The 20,902-nt window shown below is 39.4% G+C and overlaps 1 protein-coding gene across 1 annotated transcript in view; it reads right to left on the bottom strand.

Moving 5' to 3' along the window:
• Window positions 1-20,902, bottom strand: part of LOC125486675 (uncharacterized protein C7orf57-like) — a 113,354-nt gene that overhangs the window by 38,322 nt on the left and 54,130 nt on the right. The window contains exons 6-7 of the mRNA XM_048615255.1: window positions 18,728-18,825; window positions 8,732-8,865 (exon numbers count right to left, since the gene is read on the bottom strand). Of these exons, the coding sequence (XP_048471212.1) occupies window positions 8,732-8,865; window positions 18,728-18,825 (232 nt within the window). The remainder of the gene's footprint in view (window positions 1-8,731; window positions 8,866-18,727; window positions 18,826-20,902) is intronic.

Below are 20,902 nucleotides of genomic sequence, written 5' to 3'. Positions count from 1 at the left end.
AAACTGAGACACATAAATAACAAGAGGACAGTACACTGACCCTTCACTGGAGGCACACTGATGATGATACCTAGTATGGTGATGAAACAAATGCAAACAAATTTACCAGCTTGGACAGCAAGTCAACAACCACAGGATTCTATCCTGCGTGGTAATCAGTTTTCGATTTGGGTACTAGTGAGGGCATCTGTTCCTCAAGAGAATGCTGACACAACCAAGTCTGTGCCACTCAGTTATACAGGAGGGGAGGAAGATTAACAGTAAATGGAGATTCCCTAGTCATAGAGTTATACAGCACAGACACAGGCCCTTTAGCCCAATTTATCCACGCCCACAGGGTGTTATCAGGCTCTTATCACTTCTGACTTGCCTTGCCATTTAGCACAGGCACAAAGCCAGGAAGCCTGTCATGGTTGTCAGCCAGCCTCAGACAAGTCAAGGAGAATAACCTTCAGTTAACAGGTCCTTGCACAGTAAGTCAATGGCAGCCTGTGATACAAGTCCAAGGGCTTGGACATGGTCAGTCAGCCACTCAGGCAGTCAGAGTCAGGATACTTTCACATAATTGTACAATTGAGGTGGTGGTGGTAATGTCACTGGACTAATAATCCAAACTATTGGTCTGAAGACATGTGTTGAATCCCGCCATAGCCAATAATTTGAATTCATTGAAAAGCTTGTCTAATGGCAAATATGCAACCACTGTCAATTGTTTTAAAAACCCACCTGGTTCAGTAATGCCCTTCAGGAAAGGAAATCTTCCTTCCTTATGTGATTTAGCCTAATGTGACTCCAGACATACAGTAATGTGATTGACTCTGGGAAATTAGAGTGGCCTAGCCAGTGATGCCAACATCCCAGAAATGAATCAAAAAATTATCATAAGTGTTGAATGTTGGGCAGCGGGACCAAGGGACTTATCTATCCTAAGCATATTCAGCCTTTCCATCACATTGTCTGTTTGAATTTTTACGTTATGCATTGTCTCTATTATCTCCGATTTTACTGATATTTTGTCAGATTCCTTTCCCTTAATAAACATTATTACAAAGAATTGCATTCCAACCTTACCTTGGGCCTCTAAACACATATCATAATCTTTGTCCCTAATATGATCCGTTCCGCCACTTACTATTTATGTCAGGAGAACATACATGCATTTCTGTGACAGTAAACATGACTTTAGAATGGTGTGTTGCCTTCCAGGTGTCAGGATTAGTGGAGAATGGTAAACAGCCCATGTCATGGTCCATAATGGTACCAACAAAGTAGATAGGAAGAGGACTGAAGTCTTGAAAGCAGACTTTAGGGAATTAGCAAGGAATTTAAAAAGCAATGTGTCATGAACAGTAATCTCAAGATTACTCAGTGCCTCATGCTAGAGACCATAGGATTAGGACAGTTGATAGGTTAAACATGTGAATGCAGTATTTGTTTAGGAGGGAGGGCATCAGATTTCTAAGGCTTTTGGTTGGTTTTCTGGGACATAGGCAATCTGTACAAACTGGACAGGTTACACATTAACAGGACCAGGACGAATAGAATGAGATTTGTTAGTATTATTAGGGAAGATTCAGAGTAGCTTGGTAGGGATAGCAATCTGAAGATCAGCTCAAAATGGAAGGAAGTAAAACTGGCAACAGAAAGTAGAAAAGTGTTAAGTGAAATTAGAAGACAGGCAAAATGAGGGTGAATATCAACAACGCTTAGAATAATATTAAAAAGGCAAAGTTACAGGCACTCTATCCAAATATATGCAGCAACAAGGTAGAAGAGGTAAAGACACAAATTGAGGTAAATAGGAATGATCTAATTACCATTACGAAAACATGGCAGTGTAATGAAGACTAGGAACTGAATATGCCAGGAATTTGTTGTTTAGATAGGACAGGGCAAAAGGGATAAGGAGATTGTGTTGTGTTGATAATAAGGATGGGACCAGTATATTACTAAGGGAGAACAAAATGATCAGAAGAACAAAATAATCAGAAGAACAAAATGAAGAATCTGTTTGGATGAAGCTAAGAAATAGCAAGGGACAGCAAATATTGGTTGGAGTTGTTTATAGGCCAGGAAACAAGAGCGGTAGTGCGGGTCATGATATTAGGAGATTAGAGAAGCATGTAGCATGGGTAATACAGTAATCAGGGTGACTTCAATCTGAGTATTGACAGAGTTAACATAATGAAGCCAATACATTAGAGGATGAGTTTCTGAAGTGTGTTGGCAATGGCTTTCTGGACCAGTACATTGTGGAGCTGACTGGAGATTATAGACTCTGTTAGATCTAGGATTATGTAACGAAAAAAGGCTACTCAATAATATATTTTACAAAAGAATCTTTAGGAATGAGGCACTATAATACGATAGAATTTTATATTACAGGCACTCCCTGGGTTGCGAACAGGTTCTGCCCTGGAGTCCATTCACAAGTTGATTTGTACACAAGTCAGAACAGAATGCAGGACAATGTAAAGCAGCCATTCATAAGAATAAGAAATATTCATATGATGGATCTTTAAATTGCACTCCTGTATGGGATCACGTTCATAAGTACGACATATCTCAGATGTTCATAAATCAGGGATCCCCTGTATGTTTGAAAGTGACATAATTCAATCTGAAGCTGAAGTGTTAAATTTGAACAAAGGAAGTTATGAAGATATGAGGCATGAACTGGCTGAGGTGTACTTGGAAAATACGTTAGAAGGTAGGAAGGTACATGAAGAATGGATAGTCATTAAAGAATTAGTACATAATTTATATGACTATACTAAGGCTTAAAAAAGCCAAAATAGTCAGTTAACCATGAGTACCAAAGGAAGTTAAGGATTGTATAAGATTAAAATAAAAGTCTACAAAGTTGCCAGAAATAGTATCAAATCTGAGGAATAGGTGGATTTGACAAAGGAGGACCGAGAAACTGTTAAAGGGAGAATGGAATATGAATGTAAACCAGTCAAAAGCAGAAAAACAGACAATAAATAAAAGCTTCTATGAGTATGCAAGAAGGAAACATTTGGCTACAATTAATGCGAGTCCATTATGGGTGGAGTCAGGAAATTTATAATGGGAAATAACAAAGGAGCTAAATAATAACTTTGTGTCTTAGGAGGATTCAAGAAATCTGCCAGATTTAAAGTTCTAAAGGACTAGGCAGAATGAGAAATTGAGAGAAACGGACATTAGTAAGAAGGTTCAGTTAGAGGAATTAATGAGACTGAAGGCTGATAAGCTCTGGTACCTAATATTTTACATTCCAGCGTGTTAGCAGAGGTAGGTAGTTATGGAGATAGTGAATGCATGGGTGATCATCTTCTGACATTCTATAGACTCTGGAATGGTTCCTTTGAATTATGAGGAAGCAAATGTCATCCCACTATTTTAGAGGGGAAGGGGAGAGAAAATCATGAATCAGATGTTAGCCTTACATGAGTAGTAGAGAAAATGCCAGAACCTATTAACATTAAATAAACACTTGGATAATAACAAGTTAATTGGGCATAGTCAGCATGGATTTATGAGTGAGAAATCATGTTTGGTGAATCTGGAGTTTTTTGGAGATGTTCAACAGAATTGATAAAGGGGAGTCAGTAGACATAGAATAATTGAATTTTCAGAAGTCTTTTAATGATATCCCTCACAGGAGGTTGGTTAGCAAAATTAAAGCTCATGAGATAGGGGATAATATACTGGCTGGGGTTAAGAACTGAGCCACATACAGAAATCAGAGAGTAGGAATAGACAGATCATTCTCACATTGGCAGTCTGTTACGGGTGGGGTATCGCAAGGATTAGCTGTGGAGAATACGTTTCAATGATTTGGATATGCGGACCAAATATAACTTTTCCAAGTTTGACACAAAGCAAAGTGGGAACATTTGCAAAGTGGTTTCAAGAGAATTTAAACAAACTCAAGGTGGCAAGAAAATGGCAGATGGAATACATTGTGGAAAAATGTTAGGTTATCATTTGTGTTAAGAGGGAATGGTGTGCAGAGTGTTATTTAAATGGTAAGAGATTAAAAAGTGTGGATGCACAATGGGACCTGAGTGTCTTCATTAATTGGTCACTGAAGGATAACGTGGGTGCAACAAGTTATTAGGAAGGCTAATGCATATTAGCCTTTGTCACAAGAGGATTTGAGTACAGGAGTATGGAATCTTGATGTTCAAATCATATCTACTCCAAAGATGTGTAATAACATCTCTGAACAGATTGATTTGAAAACATTTGGGGCTGTCTTGTGGCACAGTGGTAGTGTTCCCGAGTTCAAGTCCCATCTGTTCTAGAGGTGTGTCAAAACATCTCTGAACAGGTTAACTAGAAATTTGATTATAGAATCTTGATTTGGCTGCATTTGATGCTCTGTGCTCTTTTTTAATCCCCTTGCCTTAAAAAGCATACTATAGCCATAGAGAGAATGTGATGAAGATTTACCAGACTTGTTTTTGGGGGAGATAGCAAGAACTGCAGATGCTGGAGTCAGAGTCAATACAGTGTGGAGCTGGAGGAACATAGCATGTCAGGCAGCAGAGGATCAATAGAGTTGATGTTTCGGGTCGGGACCCTTCATCAGGACTCTTGGCAGAGGCAGCAGAAAAAGAATTCAACATCCAGACGTGTACAGAATTCGTTGATGTGTGGTCACAGGGGAATGAAGGGGAGTCCTTTGCTGGGGACTGACGAAGGGTCCCGACCCAAAATGTTGACTCTCCTATTCCTCTGATGCTGCCTGACCCGCTGAATTCCTCCACTCCACATTGTATTGACTTGTTTTTGAGGGAGCTGTTTAATGAGGAGATGGGAAACTGGGCTAGTATTTTCTACTGTTCCAAAGAATGACAGCTGATCTCATTGAAATATACAAAATACTTCAGTGTGAATGCAAATAAATGTTTCCCAGGTTAGGGAAACAAGGACCAGGAGACAAATTTCAAAATAAGGCCACTTAGAAACAAGTGAGGATACATGTTTTATTCAGAGGTTTATGAACCTTTGCAATTTGCTAACCCAGAGGACTGTGGAAGCTAAGTCATTGAACACATTTAAAGTAGAGATTAACAGGTTTCTAAATACCAATGACATAAATGGACATTGGGATAGGCAGGGAAAAAGGTTGTGAAGTGGATGATCATCTATGATCATATTAAATGATGGAACAGGTCCAATGGGGTCTATTCCTGCTCGTCTGTTAATAGAATTCTCAGTGTTTTTTGCTGTCCCTGCTTGTAATTCTTAAATGCTTGCAGTGTAAAGTGTGCAGCTTCACCAGGTCAACTAGTTTATGAGAAGTCTCATTCCTTTGTAATCTTTCTTGCAGTTCTTAAATGCTTATTGTTTAAGGGGTGATGCAGCACCAGGTAAATGTTTTCCTAAGCAAGGCAGCCACACTGAATGGTACCAGCAAACCTGAACAGGGCAGGCAAGCAGAGGAATGTCAGTTGAATTTGGCCGATGAAAGCAGATCTGCACAGTTTCAGGGAGTTTTCCTATTCCAGCTCTATGATTGAACATTCTTTTCAGTAGAGGCAAGACTCAACTGAGGGTTTTGATTGGTGTTGATTTCTCCTTCAAGAATTTTAACTTTTCAAGAGTTGTATGATGTTAAGGGGTACGATGATCCTTCCTGTGTTGGTGACATTGGCCTTTCTGAGATCTAGCTCAGAAGGAAGATGAGAAACCAAAATTAAATGCAGGCTTCAATAAGTCTGTGTGTAAAGGGATGTTTTGTGTAGGGCAGGACCAGAGTGCATGGCAGTGTTTTGCATCACTGATCATAAATGATGGTCATCCTGTTTACCAAAAAGGCTACTTCCAAGTATATCAAAGGTTCACAAAAAGGTGGGTGAGGTAAAAAGGAATGGTAGGAAATGTTTTTCAGGGTTTCTGGAAGGATCCTGGGGAATGGAGAGAAGAAACTTGGATTCAAAGGGAAGAATCACAGTAATGGGTCAAGGGGGTCAAGGAAGGGTGGGAGCTGCATATTTATAGTGGAAATACAATGGAGTAGTTTGGTGTGCTGGGGAGAGAGAAAGAGCAGGTGAAATGACTAAGTCTGAAGTTGCACATATGGATCTGGATGGGAATGAGATAAGATGGTAGAACAGGAATATTAAGGGAATAGTGAAAGCACTGATAAATCACAAAAGAATTTGAAGAAGGACAGAGAGGACAACAGAAAAAAGACCATCTACAATGATGGAGAGGGAAGTGTGGTATAGTGGGGATGGGTTTATGGTAAGCAAATCAAATTAAAAAATTACAACCACCATCTTTCTCATAAATCATCTCAGAACAGAAGAAAGTAGAGAATGAACAGTACAAATGGGAGGAGCCTGAGATTTGTTTACATGTATTCTTACACACTGCAAACACAGCCAACTAAAGGAATCAAGGCAAAAACTGAAAAATACTTTTGGATGAGCAATCAATAAAGGCCATAGCAATGAAGGAAAATACTCACCACAGAATAAAAACTTACAAACTGTCATGATAGTGATGGTGGTGGTGGCTGGAGTGGTACAGTGGGGTGTTTTTCCAATTACAGCATGCAGGAGTATTCGTAGGTCTGTATTTATGGATGGTAAGGACTTAGGGGTGAAACAGTTTTACAAACTGTAGGCTCCAAGATATTGGGTTGTGTTACAGGGGATAATGAGGGCCACTGAGAGTGACATAGAGCTATCTGCCTTATGCATGGAAAGCAGTGTAAGGATCAAGGCTACAGGGATTTTACAGATGGCAGAATGAGGAAAAGAAAACCAGTCATGGGCCATTTAGAGGAGGCAGGGTTTATCCAACACATGAGCAGCCTGATGAGAGGACGAAAGTATAGCTTGTCTATGTTAAGATCTCAAATGAAGAACAAACATCTCATTCCTGGCATTTCTTTCCAGATCAGTACTTCCATGCCAGATGTTTAACCAACTCGACCCAGCAGCTGTCCTAATATTGCTAAGATTAAGAACAAGGAGGAGAAGACAAAGAAGAATATCCAGTGCCAACACAAGCAGAGAAAGGAGGCTCAAGAGCTCTAGCTGTAGAGGAGTAAACAGTCCCAGAAAAAAGGGAACCAGGATCTTTAGTGCCATCAGGCAATGCACCGGGACAGGGTCTACCAAAGGCAATGCAGTTACCTGCAGATGAGTGAAAGGCATGGCTAGAGATGTTTTCAAATGTGACGTGGGATGCTATCACTCACACCTACCACTTCCTAAGACAGATTTGTAGCCATGTGGCTTGAGAGGAAGTGCTCATGACCTGCTCCTCAAAGGGTGTCAGCTACTTTACATCAAGAATCCCACATCCTGTCTGGACATTTTTGTGCATACTGTGAATTTTTCTCCTACAGGAGAGAAGTGTAAGGAGATATTAGCATGGGCACACAAGCACTATGCCTGCATTGATAGATAGATAGATAGGGATATGAATTCCTACAGCTGTGATTGTCCAGGTGTATTACTCGTCAAAAGAATGTGGCATGGAAGAAATTAGTATGCTGGTTTCTGAATGTAAGGTAATTCAGTGTCATCAAATGGCTACAGATGATGAAAACTAATAAAGCATTATGCGATGTGTGTGCCTGAGACACCGGTGAGGTGTCCATCCCAAGTCGTCTTTCATGGTTGTGTCTTTGTTCCATAAAAGTCTTTGCTGGAAATCTATCAGATGTGCATGTTCCTCTGGTTGTGAAGAAATGTCTGTGAGCTGATGGGTCCTGAGCTGCTAAGCTTCATTTATATTTTAAGTGTGAACCCTGGCAAATGTGTGAGATGCAGTGCCACTGTGGTACAATTAGTTCTACATTGAAAGCTGCAATGAAGTAACAGACATTTATTGCACATGATGCATCTGATGGAAATATCTAGCATCTAATCTTGTGTGATGGTTTTTTGCAGTGGCAACATTCTAATGCTAACGCTCAGTCATAAGGGCATGAACCATGGGAGGGTGTAAATCATTCATCATCTTGCAGCATTGGAATCAGGTTCTCATCCATGGGTGCTAACCCCCACAGCTACCTCTGTCCATGTTGCCTTCATCAGCTGGAATTGAGTCTGCTTTCATCCCTTGTGAAAAGGACTTTCCTTCTATCCTGGATAGATTTCAAGAGAATTTCTAGGGAGGTGCCATTATTCATGGCACCACTTTTTGTACTAGACTATGGCATCTCAGGGCATGAGTGGGGTGATGAGCAAATATTTAATGATGCTCAAGGGTTGCAGGGAGTGCACTGCTGTCCAGATGCTTATTAAATATGGTTCCTAGAAGTTGCAGCCTGGAAGGTTCCAACAGAGGCAGAACTTCCTGCCTGCTTGCCTGCCTACTAATTTGAGCATTTTACCTGTACATGCAGATGTAATGAGTTGAGAAGAATGTAATTGTGCAAGAAAACCCAACCCACAAAGAATGGAAGTACATCATGTTTTTCACCCACTTCCACACTTCGACTGGAATAAACAATATTCTGCCCCTTACTTCATGACCTGTCATTTAATAAATTTAGTGTAGATGCATTTATTTTTCCCTTCTTTGCTGACATAGTATTCCTGTTTGCCTTCAAGTCCCTGCCAGTATCACTTTATTATCTAATGCCAGGAAACTTGCAAGCAGACCAGACTAGAAAAACATTCAACCTTCAATCACTGTCTCCCTGTACGATGATTGAGAGTAAAATCATATCTTACCACAGCATGACAGAAATGCCAACAGATTTGAAAAGCATTACCTCCAGGTTGTTTAACCTTAACGTTTGATGATATCTTCTTGTTCAATTCCTTTTGCTGCTGAATCCAGTCCTCAGCATATCCATTAGTAATTAATTTGGTGAAGTTTATAGATTCATTCTTTTTTGGTAAAGGCCTAAAGGAAAGGATTAATAATTATTACAGTGTTCCAGAATCTTTGCATTTTAAAGCTATTTTCTATTTGTTGTGTTTTATTTTATTCACAAGCATTCATAAAATTGTGTCCCTTTCCCACACCAACAGTGTTCATCAGGAATGCAGATATACAATTCACACAATTCTTGGTCTATTCAAATTAAACTATGCAAGTCTAGCGAAGATATGGGGACTGGGTGTTTCGGCGCATGGCAGGTAGTATTTGAATTCATGCATCTGTGCTACCATCAGGTGAAGCTCCATATCCATAAATGCATTTTATAAAATGGCCTGTAAAAGATATTTTTGTTTGGATTTAAACATCTTAATGTTCAAACCAATTAATGTAATAGTGAACAATGACAAGGTGATGGCCTAGTGGTATTATTACTAGACAATAAATCCAGAGATCCAGGTAATATTCTGGGGACGTGGGTTTAAATACTTCCACGGCAGATGATGGAATTCAAATTCAAAATCTGGAATCGGTCCAATGACAACTTTGAAACCGTTGTCAATTGTTGGGGGAGAAAACACATCTAGTTCACTCAAGGTGTACAGCTGGATGAACACAGCAGGCCAAGCAGCATCAGAGAAGCAGGAAAGCTTACGTTTTGGGTCTAGACCCTTCTTTAGAAACTTCTGAACATATAAGTTCAGACCTACAGCTATATAGTTGACTCTTAACTGGTCTCTGGGCAATAAGGAATGGCAATAAACACTGGCTTGCCCAGCGATGCCCACATCCTATGAATTAATAAAAAAGTTATTTGTTTACTATGTGTTAGAATTCCTGCTTTAGGAGAGAGTTCATTTTCAGTTGATTGCCTATAACCTGAACCTGAATTTTCTATGTTCCTATGCCAATAACATTCAGGCCTGAATTCTGATCTCAAGAGTAAAGCGAGTACCCTGCAACGTCCAAAGCTGAGGGCATATCTGATGGCGATCTTAAAAGTTTGGGCAAATTTTGTCCTCCTTAGGCTCGATGTGAGCCACATTTACTGAGAGCTTTTCTGATCCTGGTTGGATACTTGCTAAAGTCCTCAAATAACTCCAAATTAAAGATTTTGCTTTCCTTTGGAAAAATTAAACCATTTTAAAGATGCCTTCAGCCCTATCAAGGTTTTTATTATCTCTCACATGAGTGTTAGATCCTTCTCAAGCTTTTCGGTAGGTACACTGAGCAAACATCTTTATTGTGTTTGTACAAGCATGGAACGATCTTCCACCCTGTGAACCTGTCCTGCTGATCAATTGAATCATACCTCAGCTTCATTTTCCCAACAATTTTGCAATCTCAGCCTTGAAAATTTCAATTGGTGTAGCACTCAATAGATTTTCCAGTAGAGTGTTCAAGAACTGTACTACCGTCTCTGTAAGAATGTGCTGCCTGACTTCATCTCTAAATAGCTTAGCTTCAATTTTAAGAATATGGTCCTCTGTTCTGGATGTTGCTATTAGGAGAAATAGGATCTTTCTATACATTTTTATGTTTGTGCTTGGCATATTAATGACCTTGATTAGATCACTCTGCAACCTTCAAACTCAAGGACATACAAAAATAACTTATGCAAAGTTTGTTCTCATTATTTAACACTCTAAGTCCTAGTATCATTCCAGTGAATCTGCACTAAACTGTATACAAGACGAAATATTTTTCCTGAGGTTCTCTGTTCAAATTTAACACAGTTAAATAATCGATTTATTTAAATTGCTTCATCCCCACAATCTGGGATAGAATCAATGCTTTAATCGATTGATAACCATATCATGCTTCTCAATACTTCTGTTAGTGGAGCAGAAACCTTAGAATTTCAGTCTGAATATGTGCAGAACCATGAAATAAATGAAGATAAACAAGACGTGTAAGGAAGATAGATACGTTGGAGCAACCACTTCTTTTTCCTCTGTCCATCATCACTGTGGTTTGTTTTTAAAAAGAAAGTACATTCCGAAATCCTAGCTAATGTGCAGTGATAAAATTATATAATATATTATTAACTTCTGAAATTTTAACGTTGAAGTAGAAAATAGATTTGTACTTCAGTTCTATGAAGGTAGCTATTTATCCTTAGAGGTCAAAAAGTCATTAGAAACACTGAACTAACTTAACAAGAAAGCATGTGATTTGAGGTTAAATGCCCCAATCTGCCTCACCTTTCAATTTAATTGATGACATGCTTATGAAGTTGAACTTCTATGACATGCAAAAAACTTGTTATTTGAGTTCAGTTCAGAACAGCAGTATGGTCTATCAATAGAACAGTTAACAGTTCACATCTTCTAGAATCCAGTGAAAAAGAGAGGCATCCCCCCACTTTTCGGATTGTAGTTTAGATAGTTGGAATCAGATACAGATTAATTTCAGCATTCCTTTGAAATTAAGACTGTTCAGCAGGTCATGTAGCGGACTCATGATGGCAGGGTTCAGTTTGGACCAGTGGAGTACCCAGCAGCATTGGTGGCACTTAGCAAGTGCCCAGTTAGCAAGGTCCAGTGAGGACTCTCAGTGGCGAGGGCATTGGTGGAGGCGAGATGGCGCCAAAGAGTGGCAACTTCCATTCCAGCAGCAGCAGCACAGCAAATGAGACTCGTGCCTGGCCACCAGGCCCATGGCAAATGGCTCATGGTGTAGCACTTAACAAGAACGACTGTAAAGTTGGACACTTTTTTTATTTCTTTATTATTCTGCCTTTATATTCTATATTTTAGTTTATTTTTCTGTGTTTTAAGAATGTGCCAGAGAGTGGTGACACTGTACAAAAGTTTTCACTATTTTGTATCAAAATACATGTAACAATAAATAAATTAAAATCACTTGTGACTGTTGTCTGAGTAGGCCCAATTTATTTACAGATTAACTTAAAACTTTGGGAATCAGGCTAGGGGAACTTTTATAAGATTTTCAAGTGATGTGACTCTTGAAAAGATAAAGGTGGAACAGCACTTCTCTGCAGTTATGGTCTTGCTGATGTAATTCTGCAGTCTGCTAGAATCTCTCCAAAGTTTGGCGTAAAAAGAGTTTCAGGATCAAAGAAGGTCCTGAAGAACAGTCACTAGACCTGAAACGTTGACTCTGCTTTCTCTCTACAGATGATTCCAGACCTGCCACAGATGATGCGAAACATTTCCAGTAATTTCTGTATCAAAGAATCAGTTTCAATTACATGACTAACGACAATTGATATTCAGCGGAAGGCAAGTGTGGGTCTTTCAGTATCAGAGAGTCAGTTTCAGTCACATGGTCAAAGTCCATTGCTTTTTAAGAGATCAATGGTGGTCTTTCACACTTAACTCATGGATAACTAGCCTTGTCAACTTTCCTCTGTTATATTTCAAACCTGGAGATATAGAGTCTGTGGGATCTATTGTTTCTGTGTTTTGGAGTCAACTTTAACAATAGTGGGTATGAAGCAAAGGAGTACAGTTTAGGTGTATTCACTCAAGGGATACACACCAATTATAATTTAATTTAGAACATCCCAGAGCTTAAGTGATTGTGTTGAAGTTGCAAAGGCCACTAGACCCTTTAGCAGTCATCATAACCATTCAATAATGTCCCTTTTAAAAATAACAGTTTTAAAATTTGTAATATAAAATGGTTGTGTTGGCATGACATAAAACCTTAGTGAATGATTCCTACAGTGGTTTTATTAGAAAGCTTATTTAAGTTGCCTGCCTAGGAGGTCAGTTAGTTCAGTTGGCTAGTTGACCAGCGTATGGTTCAGAATTACAACAATAGCACAAGTTTAATTCCTGTTGCAGCTGAGGCAGACTTAGGACCTACATCTTTACCTTGTCCCTGTGAGTGGAAGGCAATAGCAAACCATCGCTGAAAAGAAGATCAAGAAAATAGTTCAGGATGAAGCATCAATAGGACCTGTCTTCGACAAAGGTCACATGACATGACATGACACAACATGACTTTACTGCTCTTCATGCTGCTGTTTAAATTCTTCGTTGTGCTTAATTTTTACTGTTCCAACTCATGTTTAGCCAATGCTATATACAACAAATGAGATGTGGCTGTAAGGCTTACACCAATGTTAAGTGTGTGAGGGTGAGATGAAACATATGATTGATAGGTTTAAGGCTTGATGGATTGAGGTTGGTGGTGATTGAGGAGTGGCTGAAGCTCCTGGAGTAGTTGATAGGATAAGATATTTAAATATACAGTGAATGAATATGAACTATTTTGTAAGGTCACTGACATTTTCTGTGACACAGCATTCAGATCCGCAGGTTCAACTCAGTGTTTTTTCCTCCATGGCTATTTCTTCTCACAATTAGTTGACTGGATCTCTGGAGGGCCTTTTCTTCTTCTATGGTGGAAGATATATCTCCATCTATGTAGATATGGAACATCTCTCTATCTTTCTACCTCCTCCCCCACGGCACCTCTGTACAGTATCCAAAATCTATGGAGCCTGCTCTTTGCCTTGGTGTGCAATTCCTCACCCTTTTCCAGGTCAGATTCTTTCCAAACACAATCAACTCCCAGCACATTTTCCTCACACAGTATTATTCACTTTTGAAGGTGGGAAGACATTTGAAGGAGTAGCTAGCAAAGCATGTGGAAATTTGGACATTATAAATAGAACACAAAAGAAAAGGTATGCTGAATCTTTATAAAACATTGGTTATGTTCAATAATAGAATTGCATCTAATTCTGGTCACTACACTTTAGGAACAATAAAAAAGACCTGAAAGCGTACAGGAGAGATTAACCAGAATGGTTCCAAGGATGAGGGAATTTACTTATATGATGTTAGGTTGGAGAAGCTGGAGTTGTTCACCTCAGGGCAATGGAGAAAAGATCGGATAATTGTGTATAAAATAATGAAAGGTTAAGATTAGATAGACAAGGAAAGGCTATTTATGTTTGTTACTGTACCAGAACTATGCAGCACAGATTTGAGAATTTGGACAAGAAATATAGACAGGATGTGAGGAAGTATTCTTTTACTGCATGAATGGTAATGGCTTGGAATTCACTGCCTATAAGATTTGTCAAAGGAGACACAACCAATGATTTCAAAAGGAAATTACATAGGAATTTGAAGGAATAAACATGCTAGGATAGAGTGGGAGAATGAAACAAACTACACCGCTCTACAAGAGCTAGCATATACTTGATTGGCCAGTTGGCCTGCCTTTGTGTCATGTGGTCTATGGTCTTTAAGAGGTGCAGAGTAACTTTTAACAGCATAGATATAGTCAATGGAGAAAACAGAGTTAACGTTTCGGGTCCGGTGACCCTTCCTTAGGACTCAGTTCTGAGGAAGGGTCACCGAACCCGAAACGTTAACTGTTTTCTCCTTCACAGATGCTGCCAGACCTGCTGAGCTTTTCCAGCAACTTTGTTTTTGTTCCTGATTTACAGCATCTGCAGTTCTTTTGGGTTTTTTTAAGCTTTGGTCGATGCTAGCCATTTATGATGTTTCCTCTGCTGATGCACCCTGCCAATAAATAGCAGTTACTTTTTGGAAGATAGAGACTAATTAAGTCAATAGTTAGCACAAGAATCGCAGTACTACTTGCATTGCACTGATAACTGCAAGGTTAGATTGCACAGATACATTGCAATCGTTGCACCCACCTTCAACTAATTTAGCCCCCAGAAGATGGAATCTTATAGGGAGCACCTGAATGATGTGGGTTATGATGAGAAATGTGGCAGAATCAGGTGAGAAGTCCAGCAAAGCCTATGTCAACATCAAGAACAACCAGTTCAATTATTTGAATAGTCCTGGGCATCCAAGTGAGACTGTTATTAGGCAGCAGCAAGTTTCTGATTGAGGGGGTTCATTGCTTGTCACTGACCTTATCAATTGCAGATATCACTTCATTGACATGCATCCTCCTATTCTACCACGCACCGTGAATGCTTGTCATACAAATCAACTCACTTCTGTCTGCAAAGTGTATCGTGTGTGTGTGTGTGTGTGTCCCTGTCACAGTTCTGGGGTTCTCATCCACTCACACACATACACTGGTGGACTCCTCTGGTCTGGAGGAGGTGATGCCTAAAGCAGCAAGGGCATTTAATTCAGTGGGATGGAGGTATACACAATGCCGTGTGCCCTCCAACCTACACCCACCTGTATGGAATGGTATATGGCCAACCTTCCCATCCTGCCATTTATTGGAGATCTTAACTACATGTTAACAACCACTTAAGCAACTCAGCTTGTTGCTGCTGCAAGTAACTCAGCTGCAAGTGAGCCTGCCTATAAGTTTTCTTTAAAAGTGCAAATAAGTACGTGCTGCTCGTCAGCTTTGGGAAGGGTGGCGGGGCAGTGTTGATCAGAGCCCAGTTGAGGCCATGCATATAGGTAAGGTTGGCCCTGAGAGTCATGTCCATGCCCTATCTACTGACCACTCTGTCACGATTTTACAAGTTAGCTGTTCTGTTTGGTACTTTTTAATCATCATCTTTATTCACTTTTTTTACATTGTCAATTTACTGCTTGGTCATTGTTTTCTTTTGCTCACTAAGTTTTTTTCAAACTTAAACCTTTTTTTTTGAAAATTAATGTTTAGTGTTGTGCCAAATCTTATCTTTCTGAAATCTACTCATTGGCCTTTAAGTGGAAAAAAAATTGAAATTTGGCCCATCACACGAAAAGGTTTGACAATTCTGTTCTAGAGCAAATAAATCCTTCCTCCAGTAAAGAGACCAAAGTTTATGCATTGGCTTTGTCCTCACCAAATCTTTTATAATTGTCATAACACTTCTTTACACTCCAAACTTTCACAACTAAAACTAATATACTATTTGCCTTCCTCATTGAGAGCTGTAACTGAATATTAATTTCTGCTCTCTTAGAAAAAAAACATTTCCTAGACCTTCAGTATCTAAAACATACTGATTTTTTTTGACCAAAGAGGTTAACGTTGACATATGTCATCTGCCATTTTCTTGCCCATTTACCTAATCTGTCTATACCCCTCTAAAGTTCTTTGCAAGCTCTTCAGCACTTACCTTCCCACTTGATTTCTATTATTAGCAAACTTGAATACAGTACATTCAGTTCCCTATCTACGTTATGAATAAAGTTTGTAAGTAGCTGAGATCCAAGAACTTATCCTTCAGATACTCAATAATTGCTGTCTACCAACTAGAAGATGTTTTGGTTGTTCCTAATTTCTATCAACTAATCTTCAAAACATGTTAGTATATTGCTTCCAATTTCCACCCTACTCTCACCTTTACCTGATGTATATCGGTGTCTTCTCTTCCCTTCCTTGACATCTGTTTCCATTCCTGGGGATAGACTAACCACGAATATCCACTACAAACCCATCGACTCCCATAATTACTTGGGCTCTACATCCTCATGCCCTGTTTCCTGTAAAGACTCTATTCCATTCTCCCATGTTGTCCATGCTCAACCATACCTATTCTGATGATGCCACCTTCTACAAGTGGACCTCAGAATTGTCCACCTTTTGCCACAACCGAGAATTCCCCACCACCATGGTTTACTGGGCTCTCAACCGCATATGACCCATTTCTCATAATTCTACACTCACCTGTTCTCTTCCCTATCAAACACTGATAGATTCCTCTGGTCCTCACTTTCCACTCTACCAGCATCCACATCCAAAGGATCATAAACCATCATTTCTGTTACCTCCAGCAGGATGTCACCACCAGACACATATTCCCTTCCCCTCCCTTGTCAATCTTCTGCAGGGACCATTCCCTCCAGGACACCCTGATCCACCCCTCCTCCACTCCCAACACCTCCCCAAAGTATCTTCCCTTGCAATTGCAAAAGATAACAACCATCTGTTTACTTCCTCCCTTCTCACTTTTCAACGCCCCGGACAAAACTTCTAGGTGACACAGCAATTTACTTGCACTTCACTCAATCTAGTCTACTGTATTCACGGCTCATAATGTGGTCTTCTCTACATTGGGGAAATGAAACGCAGACGGGGTGACTGCTTTGCAGAACACCTACGTTCTGTTTGCAAAAATGACCTCAGTCTTCCACTGCTTGCCACTTCAACACATCATCATGTTCCCTGGTCAACATCTGTCTTGGACTTGCTGTAGTGTTCCAGTGAAGCTCAGCACAAGCTGGAAGAACAGCATCTCATTTTCCACTTGAGGATCTTGCAGCCCTCAAGCTGTAAAGCTTCATTGCATTTTGTCTTGATCTTGCATTGGTCTTTAGCACAGATCTGAAGTTAACTAAATGCTTTAATACTACACAAAACACAAATGCTCGAAATCTGAAACAAAGACAGAGATTGGTGGACAAACTCAGCAGGACTGGCAGCATCGGTGGAGGGAAAGCAGAGGAAGACTCAGTATTGAGTTCAATAATTTTAAGGCCCCAATAATGGCCTCCATTAGCAACTTTTGTTTCTTCCCGGCTCGCCGTTATCCGTTCTTCTGTCTACCCAACTACTGTTGTCTCTGTCTAGGCTCCATCTCCAACTATTGTTTACTCCTTCCCTTCGCACCACCCCACCTTCAACATATATATCAATCTTTTCCTAGCTACAGTCAATTCTGAAGAAGGATTGTTGAACCTAAAATGTTGACTGTGCTTTCTATCCACTGATGCTGCCAGTCCTGCCAAGTTTGTCCACAATTCTCCATCTTTGTTTCAAATTTCCAGCATTCACAGTTCTTTGTGTTTTGTGTAGTATTAAAGTATTTAGTTAACTTCAGATCTGCGCAAAAGACCAATTTAAGTTCCAGACAAAATGCAATGAAGCTTTACAAAATCTATTTCAAAGTACTGCCCATCATGCCCCCTTGTATATCACAGAGAGTAATCCTGTCGATTATTTCATTGGCTAAGTGCCTCATGACTGACAATCAATTAAATAAACCACAAGCAAAAAAGGACTAATAGCAAAGCATTAGATGACAGGCTTCTTATTTTCTTACAGATAAAGTAGTTTAGGTGTTTTCTCTCAAAAATTTCGTATGAAATCTGCACTGTTCTTTGGTAGTCAACATTTGAGTACTCACACTGGCAGATCAGGGATGCGTCAGAATAAGTGTTGCAAAGGGCACCTCTTCTTCCAATGTGAATAGGTTTCTGGCACTCAAAAGGTTTGTCAAGACAGCTTAGCTTATAATATGCTACGTTTGGAAATATTTCATATGCTGAGCTAATTCAAAGTAAAGAGCTAAAGGTATTCATAAAAGTGAATCTCTGATGCTCTGTCTGAAACAATTATCATTTATAAATTACTATTTCCAGAGCAAAGTGTCCAAAGGTGCTTCACAGGATTATGGTCAAATTAAGTTTGACGCTATGCTATAATAAAGAGATATTAGGATAGATGATCAAAAGGTTGGTCAAATGAGAGAGAGAAGAGAAGTTTAGGGAGGGAATTTCACAACTCAGGTCTTAGGTAGCTGCAGGCATGGCTGCCAATAGTGGAATAGTTAAAGCAGGAATGCACAAATTATCAACATTGGAGGAATGCAGAGATCTCAGAGTTTATAATGTTGGAGGGGTTAAAAGATGGGCAGAAACAAGGCCATGGAAGGGGGTGGGGGGGGCGATGGGTGGAATGAGATTTGTTGCCAGATAGAATATGGGCAACAGTGTTGTGGATGAGTGGGATATTGTCTCTAATAGCACAGCAGAGGCATATAGGCAACACTGGTGAGGAAGAGGAAGGCTCTATTTGGGGCTGAAGACCATCTTCCGTTATTATTACAAGTGTGAACTTCCTGTAGCATGATCATCATTTTTCACATATTGTATTCACTCCACTAACTTGGCATTGTGCTAATTTTCTGACAAGCATCAATTGACAGCTTGAAAATATATCATTACGGATCTGGTAAATTTCAACTTACATGGCTGGAAATTTATTTTCCAAGTTGTCTTCTTGTACTGTCTTCTTAGTATATGCTTTCTCTTTTTGCTTTCTGTCTCTAATTTCTGGCAACTTCAGCTTTGGGGAAAAGTAGACATTATTGTTACAAGAAAGGATGCAAGTCTGTATCAGTACATTTATTGGCAATTTTGGCAAAGGAAAATTTGTGGATGATTATTGGCAATTTACTGAAAAGATTCAATGGGCGAAAAACTCATTGACATGACTAATCAAAAATTGCAATGTATTTAAAGAATATGCAAAGTTGAAACTAGTGACCTTAACATTGTAAGATCACCACTAGCACTCATGATGAATATAGCTCATTCTTTACAATGAAGGTGATTAGTTTGTAGCCAAGGATGCTAAGGAGTGATTTCTTGATTCTGCACTCCCAAAGGAAGCCACATTCACAGAGACCAAAGCTCAAAGAATTACAGCAACAATATTGTAGTCTTACTTCTAATTTGATTTTAATTCACCCTCAGGATGTTGGCATCCTTCAATAGGAGAATTTATTGTCCATCCCTAGTTTCCCTTAAGAAAATGGAGTGGTGAATCACCTTTAACCAATGCAATGCATGTGGCAAAGGTGCTGTCACAATTCTGTTTAGGAGGGAGTTACAGGATTTTGATTCAAAAATGATGAAAGAAGGCTATATATACAGTTTATGAGAAATGTGTGGCTTAAATTGGGAGATGGCGCTGTTCCTATGAATCTGCTGTCCTTGTCCTTTTAGGTGTGAAGGTCAAGGATTTCCGTAATGCTGTTAAAGCCTTGGCTTATGACAGTGTATCTTACCAGTAAGACACTCAGAAGCATTGGTAAACCACTGGTAAAATGAATGGATGTTTGAGGAAGTTGTTGGGCTATCAATCAATTGAACAATCAATTTGCTCTTGATGCTGAACTTTTTCGGAATTGTTGCAGTGGCACCTGTCTAGGCAAATGGAGAGTATTCCACTGCACTTCTAACCTGTGTTCTGAGAAATTTTGAAGAGCCAGAAGATGAGTGACTCAGCCTTTAATTTGCTCCAGTAGGCATGTGACTGGTCAAGTTGAATTTCTGGTTCAACAGCAATCACAGAATATTGACGCTGGAAATTTCAGAAATGCTAATGCCATCAAGTGTCATGAAGAGGTAGTTGTTCTTGTTTCGTTAGAGACTCATGGTCCTTTGATTGTGACTCCCTTTCTGAGAATAAGCGATTATAGAATTACTGTTTTAATTTCCTCTAAAGTCTGCAGTTTGAAAGGAAGCCTATCCCGTGATAGTGGGGTTAAAGGAATAAAGAATTAAATTATTAATCAACAGGTAAGATATCACAACTTGCCTAACTACAGCCATTTTTATATTAGTACATTTTAATTCAGAAAAATGACACTGATGAGTCAGCTCCCAGTGTTTAAACTGTTGACATCTTCAAAATAGCAAAATATTCAAAGACTCTTCACATGTCCACTGTAAAATAAAAAGAAAACAAGCAAAAGAAGGGAGAACTGATTGCTAAAATTCAGCCAAATACATATTAAATTTTAAAGCGTGTCTTAAAGGAGAATGGTGAGGTGGAGAACTGGAGAGATTGGGAAGAGAATTCCAAAACTTAGGATCGAGACAACTTAAGACATGTCCGCCAATGGTGAGGATAAGGGAATGGAGGATGCACAAGAGATTAGATCCATAGGAAACCAGTGTTCTTGGATGGATGAAACAAACAAAAAAAGTTAGAGAAACTCAGCAGGTCTGACAGCATCAGTGTAAAGAAAACAGACATTGAGTCCTGTGACCCTTCATGAATATGACTGCAATGAAGGAAGAAAGTTAATGATCTCTCACAGGTTGAGTAAGTCAGTTTCAAGTGACATTTCCTACCAACTGAAACATTTGCCTCATTTATGGTTCAGTAGATTATACCTCAAAGCAACAACCTTTATCAATTAGTACCCAACCCTAAAATTTACTTTACTTTATGTTCACACACAGTATTGTTGAAAGCCTCTTATTACAATGCATATTTTGCACAGACTGGCAAATACTCAACTATAATAGCAACATCATGCAAAAATATCATAAACTGATACTTTACTATCTTCACATCACTAACTGACCTACTCAGAGATAGCAAGAACTGCAGATGCTGGAGTGAGAGATAA

This window comes from Rhincodon typus, chromosome 2, assembly GCF_021869965.1.
Source record: "Rhincodon typus isolate 14 chromosome 2, sRhiTyp1.1, whole genome shotgun sequence".
In the NCBI taxonomy this organism is placed as follows: domain Eukaryota; kingdom Metazoa; phylum Chordata; class Chondrichthyes; order Orectolobiformes; family Rhincodontidae; genus Rhincodon; species Rhincodon typus.
The sequence above is the reverse complement of the archived record's forward strand: the minus strand, read 5'-3'. Positions and strand labels throughout refer to the sequence as shown.